At 44.4% G+C, this 16599-nt stretch overlaps 1 protein-coding gene across 3 annotated transcripts in view; it reads right to left on the reverse strand.

The window, feature by feature from the left end:
• PINX1 (PIN2 (TERF1) interacting telomerase inhibitor 1) overlaps nucleotides 1–16599 on the reverse strand; it is a 78832-nt gene that overhangs the window by 49357 nt on the left and 12876 nt on the right. For all 3 annotated transcript variants that reach the window (XM_005290659.5, XM_008171865.4, XM_005290658.5), the window contains exons 4-6: nucleotides 16169–16247; nucleotides 12627–12716; nucleotides 11055–11128 (exon numbers count right to left, since the gene is read on the reverse strand). In XM_005290659.5, coding sequence (XP_005290716.2) covers nucleotides 11055–11128; nucleotides 12627–12716; nucleotides 16169–16247 — 243 coding nt within the window. The remainder of the gene's footprint in view (nucleotides 1–11054; nucleotides 11129–12626; nucleotides 12717–16168; nucleotides 16248–16599) is intronic.

A 16599-nucleotide genomic window follows, 5' to 3' on the forward strand; every position in this document is an offset into this window, starting at 1 on the left:
AGCTGTTTGGAAACTCCAACTAGTATAGAACACTGCAGTATATCTCCACAGCAAGATGGGCTACCGTGAGCATATCACACCTGTGCTCTGCTCTCCACAGTGGCTATCCAACGAATATATTGAGTCAAGTTCAAGGCCTCTGTCATTTTCATACTATGGGTATGTCTACACAGCAACTCGACACCCGCAGCTGGCCCATGCCAGCCTACTTGGTCACGTGGGCTCAGACTGCGGGGCTGTTTCATTGCTGTGTAGACTTCCAGGCTTGGGCTGGAGCCTGAGCTCTGGAACCTTCCCACCTCGCGGGGTAGAGCCGGGTTGAGTGTACACTCTACAATTAAATAGCCCCAGAGCCCAAGCCCCATGAACGCGAATCAGATGGCACAGGCCAGCCGTGGGTTTTTAATTGCAGTGTAGACATAATCCCAGGCCTCTGAGGGTATCTAAACGAGCCAAAAGCTCCAGAATAAGTTTCTGACTAACACCTCTGCTCCTCAGGCACCACAGAACTTTCTACCATCAGGGTAAAGCTCCGCTGTGCAGGAGACAGCACTTTCTTCGGAGCCTGCCCGAGTGTGTGGCATGAACTCCTGCAGGAACTAGCTACCACAAATCTCACCACCTTCTGCTCCAAGGGCAAAGCACACTAACACTAATACACTGTGCGCACATAAAACCCGCCAAACCAAAACACTCCACCATCCACATAATTTCCCTCCCTGCTGCTGCCCTGCCTCAGCCAGCCGCAGCCCTACCTGTGCCTCCCTGATAACCTCATCATCTCCTCACACGTGGGTGCACCCCAGTTTGAAAACTAATGTTCTGCCCTATGCCACGTGTGGATAACAGAGTGCAGTGTACTCCGTCAACCCAGGGCCAGACGGCAGGTGGGGGAACGGAGGAGCCTGCTATTCTGGCTGTACATACGGACCTAGGACTCTATAAACTAATAGCAAAAGGTGTAATTATATCACCGTATGATATACAAATTCTGTGAGGGGTCGATTAAAACGTCAGTGAACTTTTCTCATCACTTTATTTCCCATCCAGCAGACCGATTTTCTAAAAAGAATGTCTGAAATCGACCAAATGTTTTTTTAAAAGACAAGTTAGAAACACACAAATTTGTCACAAAATTGTAATGTCCGTAATAAGGGCTGTGTCAGAAATGGGTTGCACAAGACAAAGTCAAGGCTAATTAAACGCTCCATCTGCCAATCCAAAATTCCTGTACGACGGCTGCTGCTCTCTGATAGTTTAAAAGCTCTACAACAGCCAAATAGGAATTGTCATCTCTTGGTTTATGTGACAAAGTCAACAATTAAACCTTTTCTAATGTGCTTGTTTTTATGGCTCATTACATGGCTGCACTGGGGGCGGGGGAGGGCTAGCTCAGTGGCTTGAGCATTGGCCTGCTAAACCCAGGGTTGTGAGTTCAATCCTTGAGGGGGCCACTTAGGGATCTCGGGCAAAATCAGTACTTGGTCCTGCTAGTGAAGGCAGGGGGCTGGACTCAATGACCTTTCAGGGTCCTTTCCACCTCTATGAGAGACGTATATCTCCATATATATATTATATTATATTATGCTCCAGCCTGGTTTACCCTTTCCTCTTGTGTGGAGGAATCTGGATAATATTATTTTACACTGTATCAACTTGTAAATGCTAAGAATCCAGTTCTGCCACCTTTTTACACAGCAGATAGTACCTCACTCTGGAAACGGGCCCGCTGGGAAATCAATGAGACCGTTTGCGGAGGAAGAGCCCATTTAGTGTATGGGTGGCAGAGTCAAGTCTTAATTATATTGGGCACTTTACCCCATGGGTTCTTCCACGGATGCCACAGGACCTGATCATGGAGTAAAGTATTGTTCATTCAATGATGATATGGCCCGTTAAACTACTGAAATGTACATAAACGTGAAAGCCACAAACCTTTCCAACCTGATACACTACCTAGCTTCACTACCAATCCATGGCGAGGATTTATGCTTTTGAGGTGGCTTTGACAGAGGGGGGCCTTTGGCACTTTAGAAAGCAGACATGAGTGATAAATGCAGCAGGTGGTTATATCTGGGATTCTCCCTTTAAAATGTTTCACCACCCAAACCTAAAAAGCACTCTTCAAAAAGCAGCAGCAGCAAAAAACTTACCTCCCAAAAAAATGCAGTGCAGTTTTCACAGAGTGTAGTTAAAAAATGACTAAGTTTTCTTGATATATGAATTTGTGGGCAAACCATTTATCAACGGGCCTGTTTACCTCTGCAGCAGAGTCCCTCAAGCCAAGAGCCATGTCATTCCCCTTTGACTGATTAATTAGCCAATCAGAGGACATTTTTCACTGTGAGGCATGATGGTTTATTCCAGCTAATGCTTGGTCTCTAACAGCGACACATTAAAGCCAACTCGGCTCTTTTAGCCTATCGAAGTGACCAAAAGGGAAGGAGAGAAGATAAATCAAAAGAGCTCCCCCCAGTTTCATTGCAGTCCCTAACTAAACCCCCAAGGAATGAACAGATAGAGGCAAGATTCTTCATCAATGAAGAGAAAAGAAAAAGCACTGGTTCCTTGACACTGGGAGATGTCTCTCTATCTGCTGATTTCTGAACAGCAATAATTTATCCTCAGTTGATTAACAGGGTGCTTACAGAATAGGCAATGAAATGTCAATACTTAGCAGTTCTCTTGATAAAAGGAAAGAAGAGCTAAGATACCATGCTAGATTAAGGAATGTTTACCATTGCTGCCGGAATAACGTCCCCGGTACTGAGAAGCACCAAACATAACCCCGATTAACACCATGAGGCCGGATTCACTGCTGCTCTGCAGTCAGATACACCAGCACAAAATGGGTGCAAAATGCTACCAGTAGTGCTTTGTACTGGTGTAATGAGAGCACAAGGTGCAAGGCTATGAAGAACTGGGCCCTCTATTTATATTTGAATGAGTTAGCTAGTATTTGTATGTACCACTGCCCTCTACTGGGTGTAGCAGAATTGCTCAAGTGGCAAAGTGCTCAAATATGGGTCAAAAGCCCTACACTGCTAACAGCTGATGAAGGGGCTTTTGTCTCTGAAGTTTCACAGGCTATGGTTTGCAATGTAGCAATACCTGAGGTGCCACAGATTTAATACAATACATTCACAAAAACTTCTCTCTTTCAGAAGTAACATTAAGATAATTCATTCAAATGGTCAAAAGGCAGGAAATGCAGAACTTAAAACTGAATGTACAATATTAACTCTTTCCCTTTGTGCCTATGCCTCAGGAAACATGGCCAACTCCCACTGAAGTCAATGAGAGTTATTATTGCCTTTTAATGGGAGTTAGATCCACCCCTTGGTCTAATTACACAACATTCCATTTCTCAAATTATACATATAGGCGCACACACCAATCATCTGTACTGAGTAAACCATGATGGTCAAGGCAGACAAAAATTAACAGCTCACAGGGAGGGTTCCTACCAATCACTGTCTTCAAAGTTTGGATCTCCTATATAACAGCATAAAGCAATTTCCCACGGCTACTGATAGGGTGATAGAGTGCATTTCAATCACTTACCAGAGTTTACCGGAAGTGATCAAGCATTTTCTTCCCCCCCCACCTACCAAACTATGGATTTTTGAAGATACAAATGAAAAACCATCACTGATGTACAAATTGCAAGGAGCAGCCATCACAAAAAACAGAAGCTGTGAGCGGAGGCTGAGCGGTGACTATGTTATTTGGTCAGGGTTTACAATAGAAGTAGTTGAGTATTTAACCATCCATTCCAATATCTGACACTTCATTACAGGACTATTTATTCTCATTTACTTCCCTTACTGTTATTAAACATTGCATTAAAAGCAATGAACCTAATATTTACCCCTCGACAATATAGAATGCATTAAACATTCTTTAGCTGTAAACACGAAGGGCTGACTGATATATATATATGTGTGTGTGAGATTATATATATATATATATATATATATGAGAGAGAGAGAGAGAGAGAGAGAGAGAGAGAGAGTCCTGTGCTCAGAGTCTGAGAGCCATGAAGTCCTAAATTTTAATCCCATCTCTGACAAATTCCCTCTGTGGGCCAAGTTACAACCCCTGGGTCACAGCTCCTCACCCTTGAAAATGGGGATATTATACATCTAATATCAAATAAATACAACAGGAGAGAATAAATGCAATACATATGAGAGACCACTAGAGAGTGAAGGAGGAAGACAATGCTGTGGGAGCCATCGCATTTTTGTGAGATATTTCAAATAAACCAATTTATAATTCCCCACCCCTGACATATGAAATCCAGTTTTTCTTGACTTTATTTACTATGGGGGCTTGGATTTCCCTTAGGAGATTATTCCACTGACATTGCCATTAGGAAGCTTGCAGAAGATCTGGCATGTGTCTTCCTTTTCCTAACAAAGTGCCTGCTCCCTGTTCTATTCCCAGCTTTTGAGCACCCTGAATAGAAGAAGCCTTTCCTTTTCCTTTATTACTCCCCCACACCCAGATATTTATAGACATTGTGGTAGTCTCCTTCTGCCTCTTTTCTAAGATGAGCACATCCAATTGCTCCACTCCCCCTTCTAGGACATGCCCTCTAACCTTTAGCCATTTTACTAAGCTCATTTTGGACTCTCTCCAGCTTTTCAACATCCTTTTTGTATTGCACATTCCCATTCTGAACACCCTGTGCCAGCTGTGATCTTGCCAAGCTCAAATAGCACTATCAGTAATTCTTATCTGATAACCAACTTCTGTCTTATGCAACACTTAATAATGTCCACAGACAAAGCTTTGAAGAACATAGCTAATGAATCCTGACACCACCCAGTGACACAGGTATTAGCTCCATTTTACAGATGGGAAAACTGATGCAGAGAGAAGTTGTGACTAGTCTAAGAACCCATTAGTTAAGCCTCACATACCCTATGCCAGGTAAGTATCAGCATTCACATTTCATAAAGGCGAAAACCAGGGCACGGAGGGAGGAAGTGGTTTGCCTACAGCCTCTCAGTGAGTCAATGGCAGAGCCAGGATTAGGCACATTTTCAAGTTCTGGATTCTAACCACTAGGCAATGAGGTCTTTGATAACTTCTGGGAAATGCAAATCAATTGAGGAAACTCTGGAAAACGTGTGAGAAGCCAATTTCCTGATAAAAAGTGAGACAGCAATGGGAAGGAAGGCTGAAATTCCAGATGATGAACAGGAAAGTGATCACACCAAACCTGGAGGTAAATGGGCAACTAGTCTTTGGCCATTTAGGGGAACTCATGCATGACGACATCCATGTTACTATAATTTAAGGAAGCTGTTTACTAATCAGTTGGCCTGAGACATGGAAGTGAGATGGGCTTAAAACACTCAAGTTTTCTATGCAGGAATCTGACTTATTAGAAGCGTCCCAGCAAATCAGGGCTTCTCCCCCAAACCTAGTCAGTGCCAGAATCATGTTGTACAGCTAATGAGCTGGGACCGTCTAACTCATTCCCAAATCCTCAGTCTCACTCAGGAGTATTTTCTCCTGTGATAAGGCTCCATCAGGAAACACAGCTGGATGGAGGAAGGAAATTCTGAGAAGAAAAAAAAAAAACACAGTGGGGGTTCCAGGAAGTTCAACCAGATAGGAACTAATGGAATTTGTTTTTCTGTCTCCCCAGCTCCGAAGTGAGTGAGAAAATTAAAGGGGGGTGGGGAGAAGCCTGGCAGGCACTGCCCTGCAAGCAGGTCCCCACCGCGGGTCTCGGGAGAGCGCCATAATTACAATTCAATATTTTCGATCACTCATTGTCTCCCTGAGAAAACTGCAGACGTTTCCAATTTAGGTGAGCTCCAACGCTCAGCCATTGTTTTCACTTTAAGGGAGACGGTTCCAGAGGTCCCTCTGTAGTTTATTAAAAAGGCTTTGTTTGGTCACACGATCTATCATGAAGGAAACATTTATTTTAGATTTAAAATAATTTTAAAAAGACGCCTATCAAAGGCTTTGGCTACCCTCGCATCATCAATACATACAATGAAATCCCAGCAGCATTGACGTGATCACTTTAACAAGATCTCAGCCGGACTGACACCCCTTCATGGGTATGGGGAGCACACACACCGCCCTCTCTAAAAATCCTACCCAACCTGATGTGGGTTTTTTTTCAGCTTGCCTGAAAGGTGGCTAAATCCAGGCTACTTGGGACTGGGGGTGGGGAGCAAGATCCAGTCTCGGAGCCTTCACAGAGAACGCGCTGCCAGCCACCCGTCTCTTTCAGAAAGAGGGGGGTCCAGCTTGTGCATCCCTGCTGATTGGAGAGGAGGCAGAATGAGGTAGAGAGAGAGGTGGTCCCTCAGGCAGGTAGCCTCAGACCATTCAGGGCTTTATAGGGTATAACTAACATCCTACCTCTACGCGCAGCCTAATGGGCAGCCAATACAGATCCCAGAACTCAGCGGTCACATGCTTCCAGTGATATGTCCCGCTCAGTAGGCGAGCCACGTTATTCTGTGTCAGCTTCAGTGTCCGAATGGTTTTAAGGTGCAGCCCCATGCAGAATGTGCTACAATAGTCTAATCTTCAGGTGACAAAAGCATCGAGAACAGTGACACGGTCAACATTTGAAAAGAAAGGTCACAGCCTCCTAGCCAGGTGCAGGTGGTAAAAAGCTGACTGCCTTAGTGCTCTAATGTGGTCATCAAACAGCAGCTGGGAGCTGAAACCACCCCTAAATTGTAAACACTAGTGACTAATGGTGGATGTATTCCCTCAGTGGGACCTATATTATCTCCACCATCTCCTCTAGCTGCTCCCCCCGACCCACCATCATCTCAGTCTTGTCTACACTGAGCTTCAACCAGGTCGCTCTGACCCATAACTCAATCTTACTGGCTGAGGTGCTGAATTGCATCGGGAGAGTGGGACAAGAGAGAGATACAACTGGGTGTCATCAACATACTGATAACACCCTCATGCCTCCTTAATAACCTAATCCTACTACTGGCCCAGACTCAGGTAGAGTGGGAAAGGTGACAGACTGGCACCCACACCTGAGAACTTTTCAGGAAAAAACCAATGTGCCCACCACTACCCATTGAGACCTCAGAGAGAAAAAGACTGAAGATTTATCCAAGGATAGAAACATAACAGGCAATTGCAATGTAAGCTTCTCTGAATCTCTTGACTCTGAGCTGGTGGGACCATCTGTAGGAATAAGAAGGGAATTTAGTGTCCAGGTTAACTCAGTCCTTAGTGCTTTCTTTCGAGGTTTTCTGATATGGACAGTTGTCCAGCAGGAGATGGACTGAAACCACCTCTCACAGACCCACCAAAAAGCTATTACACGTAGAGAAGGAGTTTTGGTGACTCAGTGACCTGAGTTGGATTCTATGAACTAGAGGCGAAATATTAGACATCCTTGAAAGGGATCTCTCTCAAGTACACATGGTTTGAGAATGCAGGAGCAATACAAGACGCATTACCACTATACAAAGTGTGGTTACAATAAGGCTTTAGAAGCCAATAAGACTCCTTGGTAGCAGTAGTCCAGGCACCTAAATCCACCTGTCCTGACTTGTCCCATGCAGGGATGACAGCATGCAACTGCAGAAGGCTGAAACTGTAATGAAAAGGCAAGGGACCACAGACTATCAGTGTCCGAAAGCACATCCCAAGGTTCTGATGGACACCAGGACTCTTCCTACACTCTCTTTGAACAGGAACTGATATAAACTACTGTCCAGGGGAATTACAGCATCTGCCGTGCTCTCTCTTTGGCACATCAGGGAAATGCCCAGTGTCCAGGAAATTGTAGCAGAGACCACAAATAAACCTGACAAATACCATTTAAAGGGGTCAACTGACCAATGTAATACCAAGCCAGATTCCCCCCTCCTATGGAAAATCCAGTGTAGGGAACAAAAAAGGAGTAGGAAAAGTCTGTGAAGTTCCATGCTGCAACTCCCCTTTCACTTGAGGGGCTGAGCAGTGCAGTTTTTATATTATTCGCCCTCTAAACGTCACAGACCTCTGGGATCCAGAGAGAAAGGAGGGCTATTGCACTGTGGCTAGAATGGCTTAAGAAACAGCTGTGCGGCTATTGGCTGTGTCTAACTGTGGCTGACAAGCAGCAGCTTCAGAGGGGATCCAGGGGGCGATTCCACCATGCCAAGTTGCCCTACCTCTTCTGCCACTATTTCAGCATGGAAATCTAGCCAGGGAACAGGGAATAACGCCACAGAGAATAGCACCTCTCCTGCACCCCCATAGTTCAGTGCCACATCAAAGCCATGAGCCGTCACGTTTTTATAATAAAAACATGCCTATATCTGAATGCATTTCTATAGTGCTTCCACTCCTAGTGTTGCCACCTTTCAAAGAGCTGGTAACCAGACCCCTGACAACCTGGACATGCTCCATCTCTTCCCTGCAAGGCCCCGCCCCCATTGGTCGCTCATCTCCCTCCATGCTCCCATCACTTGCTGGCTCAACTCAAGGAGCCTGCCTGCAGGTAGCAGACAGCCCCAGCTGAGCAGGTATCGGTGCGGGTTAATGACCCAGCGTCTCGCCCCGCCCTGCGGTAACTGGGCTTTTGGTTCGGGTGCCATTTAGGGTTGCCAGGTCATTGGCAGTTTCTCAAGGAAACAATATTAAAGGCTTCACTGTAAACTATCGTGATGCGAAGGAGAGACAGAAATATAGTGAAAGGCCAATATGACTCCACCAGGAGCTCTTTAATGACCTGAAAAATCAAAAAAGGAAGCCTACAAAAAGTGGAAACATGGACAAATTGCTAAGGAGGAGTACAAAAGAATTGCACAAGCATGTAGGGACAAAATTAGAAAGGTTAAGGCACAAAATAAAAGGCAATAAGAAAAGGTTTTTTTAAGTACATTAGGAGCAAGAGAAAGATGAAGAAAAGCGTAATCTTCTACTTAGTGGGGAAGCATATCTAATAAACGATGACATCAAGAAAGCTGAGATATTTAATAATGCCTATTTCCCCTCAGTTTTCACTAAAAAGCTTAATGGTGACCAGATACTCAACAAAATATTAACAACAAGGTGAAAGGAATGCAAGCGAAAATAGGGAAAGAAGAAGAAAGAATATTTAGATAAGCTAGATAATGTGGATCACAAATTGAATATGAGTTAATCTGATGCAGCTGTGAAAAAGGTTTATATCATTGTGGGGTGTATGAACATTGTGGTTGTCTATAAGACATGGGAGGTCCCACTCTACTCAGCACTGGTGAGGCCTCAGCTGGAGTACTATGTCTAATTCTGGACGCCACACTTTAGGACAAATTGGAGAGAGTCGAAAGGAGAGCAACAAAAATAAAAGGTTTAGAAAACCTGACGTATGAGGAAAGGCTAAAAAAACCTAGGCACATGAAGTCTTGAGAAAAGAAGACTGAGGGGGGACCTGATAATCGTCAAATATGTTACAAAAAGGACGGTGATCAATTGCTTTCCATGTCTACTGAAGGTAGAAGTGGTAGTAATGGGCTTATTCTGCAGTAAGGGAGATTTAAGTTATTAGGAAAAACTTTCTAACTCTAAGGGTAGTTAAGCTCTGGAATACACTTCTAAGGGAGGTTGTGGAATTCCCATCATTGGAATTCTTTAAAAACAGGTTGGACAAACCCCTGTCAGGGATGGTCTAGGTTTACTTGGTCCTGCCACAGCACAAGGGGCTGGACTTGATGACTTCCCAGCGTCCCTTCCAGTCCTACAGCTCTACGATTCTACAGTGAGATCACTGTTTGGATCACTCTGTTTGGGCAAAATGTGATCCATGAGTTCCTTAAATTTAATGTGGCGATGAAGATTATAAAAAGACTACAAGTCCCAGCAGGTTCTGCTACACCTTGAGCTATCAGGTGGCACCACCTCAGCAAGAGGGCCCATGGCCATACAGCTAATAGGAGAGGTTAATCAAGGGGGCTCAACTACTGAAGGCATATGATAGCTTAGGCCGCTGGTGGCTGCTATGGACTTGAAGTCCAAAAGCCAATTTCAAAACTGCAATAAATTAATGGATCATTAAGACCAGCTGTATTGTGGCTGATGAAGTCTCCCCAAACTGTTATCCATCAAGTGCAAATGATGTGGCTTGTAAAATGAAGGTCTGGATTATGACTCTCAGTTGCTGACAAGACAGGACGGTTCTTGGTTTTAAGTCTCTTCTAGCCTCAGTTATTTCAATTAACGGTAGCGCAATTCTTGCAGTTTGGGGAATTCTTACCATAAGAAGCAGATCTGATACCCACTTTCTCTCCTTGCCATGGAGGTGCTATAGTTTTGATAGCCTACAGATCTTTACCGTTACATCACTCAGAGACAGGACCTCCTAGCACGCTATTCCCAAGCTCCATGTCACTGGCTTCTCGTGAAGCTGCAGAACAGTTTTAAAATGTTTTTGATTGGAGCTGGCACAAGGCTCTGCATAGTCTAGCTCCATCACATATGGTATTCAAGAAATCCTCTCAGTTCAATCACAGGCTGCAGCCTTCCCTCTAGCCACGACTTCAGAGTGCTCACAGGGTTAGCAGTATAATTCCTGTGACACGTTCTTTTGTCCCTTCTGTGTGTGCACACTAGTGATCATCAGTATTGCCAAAACACTTGCCTGGTTGCACTAGTCACGTTCCTGCACAAGGGAATCACTCTGCATATTCATAAGACAGACACCCTCCCCATAACAGCAAAATGCTACTGAAATATTAAGTGCAAACCTAGCTGTGACCTACAGAACTCACATCGGTGAGTCTCTAAGCTTCAATTTGGACTTCACATTTTACCTACCTGAAGAAACAAAGAGTCCCTGGGAGATATTTAATAGCAGAACTCATTTATGCCTGTGAGTATTGCATACCAAACAACGAAAGTGAAAACCAAGCCATGGGTGGCGTGCAGCCCACGGATCGCACACCACTGCCCTAACTGGTTTTGAGATGGAACTTGCTACGTTTATGAACAGGATTGTATGACATGGTTGTCTGTGATAGCAGAGGACTGGACTCGATGACCCAGGGGGTCCCTTCCAGTCTTACAGTCATATGATTTACCTCAGTTTTTGTACTCTGTCGTTTCCCAAAAATGCAGGACAGGTCATCTTCGCTGCAGGAAGAGAGATCCTTTCCTGGGGGGGCGGCGGGGAGAAAGCAAAGAAATGCAGCCATTATTCATTTGGACAATATCAAAAGTGAACAGTGGGGTTCCAGAAGCCTTGGGGGTTGGGGAAGAGACAGGGACATGTTATGCTGGCCCTAAATGTTGATTGTCTTTGGCCCTTTTGTAGAGGGAGGAATGGGTAGGGATGAGGCAGCAAGGGGGCACAAGAAGCCCACTGTAGTGCCTGTCCTCAGACAAACAAAAAATGTCTCTCTGCACTCCCTCAAGTCATCCCAAAGAGGCCAGGGAAGGGGTAGAGTCGTGGCCCTACCCTCTCTCCCTCCACCTTGATGGTCATGCTGCTGACTGGATGCAGCAGGGTGGAGAAGGCTGCACCAAGCTAGAGAGAGGAATGGTTTGTGTCCCCCTACAGACAGGGCGAGTGCAGGGAGAAAGCGTGTCTCCTCGGATATCCCTGCCTCTGACAGCATTAAGTCTTCTTCTCTGGATACAGCGTAGCCAGCTCTGCTGGGGGATGGGGGTTAAGCCTGGCTCACGAAGAGCAAAACTTCTAACTTTGGCAAGTACCAGACTGCCCCAGCTCACAGGCCTCTAAAAATGTTTTCAAGGGCAGGGCAGTGATGCTTCAGGCCTACAATAAGCTTTATCCCCATCTGAATACAATGCTGTCTGAATAGAGGAGTGGTAGACAAAGCAGAGGAAGGGGAAGAAAGGAGGAGTGATGTGACATCTTGAGATGCCACCAAAAGTTAGCTGCAGCCTTTGGTGGAGCCCCAATACTAACATCTGGCCCCAAGTCAGAAGTCAACTGCCACTATTTTATGTGATGCATTCACTAGTGTAACACAACATTGTACTGGGGATTATATTTTAACAAAGTACCCATTAGTGGAAAATAGTATGTATGGGTAGAATCAATACCAATGACATTTTTATTCACACACACACACCTCTGAGAGAGAACTAAAGAAAAGCCAGACACAGAGGATGGCTGTTATCATGAAGAAAAAAAATCAAAACTTCAGGAGTTAAATGTCATTATTTGGGTGACTCAGACCAATGATCAACGATAGAGAGAAGACCTGGTAACAGGGCTTTCCTCTTACTGCAATCAAGTTTCAGCTTATCACTGATCTTATCCACATGACCACTAAGAGGGGCTATCATGATTGCACAGAATATAGCTGTACAGATGTCCAAGCAACAACTTCTAGTTCGTTCTTTCAACACATGGACCATTGTGTTTTTTCTTTGACACCATTCAAAACAGTCACCCTTCCTTATTAAATAGCAGCTTCCTATAGACAATGATTGAATTATTCAAGAATACCAGCCTAGAGCCAACAAAAACTGCCAAATAAAGCAGGAAGGCTCTATTAGAATTTAAAGCTGGTTGCCACATGGATGTGTCTAATGCCAAATGTAAGGCAGAGGGTATGTGTCATCCTGGTACATAGATATTTATAACCCTGCAGTTCATGAAAGAACAACAATGTGCCCCTCACCTTTTGCAAACTTCATATAATGAACACGTTTCCTGGAGGATCTGGATTTCTCTTCAAGACTGAATGTCTTCTTCTGTTCGCTAGAGGGCTCTAAAACACAAAGGTGACGTTTCCATTAGACAAACGCTAATCACTAAACTCAAATGTCAGTATATTTAACACCACAATTTAGGACCACGTCCCAACAACCGGTCACAACACAACATCAAAGGAGCATGATAAGTGCTGTTCAAGATACGTTACCGTCAGATCTTATTACCCCACTTCCCAGCTATTGTTACCCCTACTTGTTATAAAAGTAATTTGAAAAAAGATGCAAGTTCTTCAGAGCAGGGACAGTGTCTTGTTACTAAACATTTATATGGCAACACTGCCTAGAACAACCGCCAACCTGATTGCTTCTAAGTGCTGTACAATGTCTTTATGTACAACCCCTAGATAGAGTCTGTTATGATCATTTGTTGCCCACCATACCAATTAATCTAAAAGGAATTCTTGAAGACAAACACTCTGATATATAGGAGCAACTTTAAGTTACGGTACTACCCTGAAAAGTGGCTGGAAACGGCATTGTGAGGTTCTGTGATCATCTCTCAGTGACTCCCATTTTTCTAGTGCAATCACTCATAAGCTGCTTCTCTTCCCTTCCAAGGCTCTTCATGGCCAATCCCCACCTTACCAACCATCTCCTCATTCAGTATCAAGAGGTTGATACTCGCCTCCGATCGTCCCAGCCTCCATCGTCCACTTATTCAATTTCCAAACAAGCACCTTCATGCCTTCTCCCTTGCTGCCCCACACGCTTCAGAGGAATTCCCCATAAACATCCACAAAGCTACCTCATTGTCCACCCCCAACTCCTATGCTGGGATGCTTTAAAAAAAACCCTGATAACAGTTAGGCTGCAGATGTGCAGAGACCACTGCCTATCATGCTGATTAATATCATCTCACTGCTTCCTGGTGCTCCCCCCATCTGTCTGTACCCGTCTGTTGTCTCGTCTTACGCTTAGATTGTAAGCGCTTCACGGCTTTGTTCTGTGTTCGCACAGCACCTAACAGTGTGGTCCTGGGTCCTCGACTAGGGATCCTACCTGCTACCACAATAAAAATCATCGTCATCAGTTTACAAGTTAAGATGTATTTTCTAACTGTTAGGCCTGCAGACTCAGCCTGGGTACCAATAGCCAAGCTGGGTTCCTTCATTCTCACGCGCCCTCACCTGTAATCAAGGATCTGCAGACAAAATTAGTCCCGTGGTGAACCTGTGCAAACCCATTACCCTCCATGGACTAGAACAGGTGGCACTGTCTGGAACTCAGAATGACTGAGCTAGAGTTAAACCAGCAACCTAGAGGGGAAAAGCTAATAGCCCATGATCACTCCCTGATCCATCCAACCCCTACTGCATTTTAACTGAAAATCTATAATGATGGGAACTAGTTACTCCTAGGTCTAGCAAATCTGAGGCTATAAAGAATTTGCTGCAGACAGAGTTGAAAGCCCTCAAAGACAGGTTGTGTGTGGAAACTGAGCATCATAATAGCAGGCACTTGTGATGCCACTGCTGTCTAATCCCGGGGGAACACAAAACGTTCTCAGAAATAAGAATTCTCAGTGGAGCGTCAATCACAATCTCACACTTCCAGCAAGAGTGACACCAGCACCCTCTTGTGGCTCTAAGGTGGAACTTCAGTATCCAACATCAGGAATTTTATCTTTGGAGCTTTCACTGGAGAGATGCATTATCACCTCCTCCGCTGACTACTGAGACTCAGTATTAGGGCTGGGCGAATGCTGCAGAAATATTCACCCCCATTTTATAAACAATTTGCTTTATGTCCATATCCTATTCACTTTTCGTGAATACTGAACAATGAAAGGGGTGCTTTGATACCATGGGGGTGAGCCAAGTGTAAATATCTTTCGATATCAAGGGTCTTCCAAACTTAGCACAGCATAGGACTTTGGAGATGTCACAATGGTCTACCTAGGGGATACAGCACGGGACTGGGAACCAGGACTTCCTTCAATGAACCCGGCTATGTCACTGACTCACTGTGCATCCTTGGACAAGTCATTTAAGCCTCTCTGCTCCTCAGTTTCCATATTTGTAAAAATGGGGTTAGTGACACTTGCCCACCTTTGAAAGCACTTAATGGATGGCATCAACTTACAAAGACCATCAGGATCTTCTCATGGGTTACAACTAATGGATCTTCCTGTAGCTCAGTAGGATTTTAGGATCAGATTTTTAATTGTATTCAGATTCCTGAAGATGTAGAGAGGTGCCCAGTGGGATCTTTAAAGGCACCTAAATCCAATGAAAGTTAGGAACTAGGCACTTTGAAAATGACCAGGGCACCTCTCTATAGCTTTAGACACCTACATACCTTTAAAAATCTGGCCCTTAGAGTTTGAGGACCAGGATACCAGTCGCAGCCCTGTACGTGCGCGGCATATTAAGGGGAGGTTGTAGTTTCTCCACCGTAAAAAACTGATTTTGATCTTCCTCGTAACTCCAAAATAACCCCACACTCTTGTGGTCATTTTTAGGATTAACTCATTAGCAGCTACAATTTGCTCTGAATATTTTGAATAAACTCACTAAGGCCAACATACTGCAACTGATAATTTGTGTCCAGATGCTGCACCCACACAGAACCCCACTGACTTTAATGGGGCTCCACCAGGGAACTAACGGTTGCAGACCTGGAGCCCAACGGCCTGGCAGCACATAAAAATTGCCCCACTCTAAGTAAAGGCAGGATGTTAGATCGAGTTAGTTAAACTTATGCAGCACTATGTGGACGCTTGCACTGTTTTAAACCTTGCTTATATCAGTTTAGTTTGTTCCTATTATTTAAACCAGCATATGCATAGACCAGGCCCACGTACTTTCTGAGACTATGAGACATAGCTCTTTTTGGAAAGTTTTGACAAGTTTCCCGCTTCTGCATGTCCTGCCCTTTTGCCCAACTAAATCACATTACCCCACCATATTTAAAGAGTAGGTAGGTTTTGACCCCAGCTCATGCAAACAGCAGTTTCTCAAGGGCAGGAAAAGTGGAACGCTGAAGAAACTGCCACTAGGTAAAAGCCAGACACAATTCTTCATCAAGGAGGCTGACAAGAGGTAAAATGAGGCAATGGAGAACGTTTGTGTGTCACGCCTTGGAACTGCCTCAGGGTGTTTTTCAGTGGACAGCTGCTGCTTCTGCATATCCCACCAAATAAAGGGAACACACCCGTCTGCCTTTTCTATTGAAAAGCCCTAACAAGGGCTTGATCCAAAGCCTATTACAATCTATGGAATTTAAATGTAATTCATATACATCCTCATCAAAATTAACATCTTGGTTCTGCGTGACACTGAACCCTCTGTTCCCATTCATTTTAATGAGAGTTGAAGGGGGATGAGCATTGTGCAAGAAGTATCGCCAGCCCACAGGATTGGGCCTTCATTTGCCTTTTAAGAAATGAAAAATAGAGGAAATTCTCAGTGAAATTTCCAGCATTCAATATAGCGAAGTATTAACATACCTGATTCACCTTGCCCGTGGCAATTATTCAGTTCAGCCAGAAGTTGGTTGAAGTCATCTTGATGAGCAATCCAGTTGTCCTGTAAATAACACCCAAGTGAATAAGAGGCAAAAGATCCTACCAAAAGGTCTATCAGAGTCTCACTATACATCCTCTAGCTCTAACCACCAAAGGGTAACTAGGAATCCCCTAAAGTTTCACGGGTAGAAACACTAACTACAGCTCGTTAAGTTCGCTCCAAGTGCCTATGAGTTGCGTTTGAAAGTCTTCAAACAATACTGAGTTGTTGTTGGCTCTGTCATGCCCCAGGCTGGGCATGTTGTTTTCAGCTACAGGCAGGAAATGCTAACATAATTTTCCTGCAGCACAAAAGATGAGAACACACAAAGTCAGTTCAGATGTTGACTCAGACAGCGGCTTTAGGGCTCGAT

Source organism: Chrysemys picta, chromosome 3, assembly GCF_011386835.1.
Source record: "Chrysemys picta bellii isolate R12L10 chromosome 3, ASM1138683v2, whole genome shotgun sequence".
NCBI lineage: Eukaryota > Metazoa > Chordata > Testudines > Emydidae > Chrysemys > Chrysemys picta.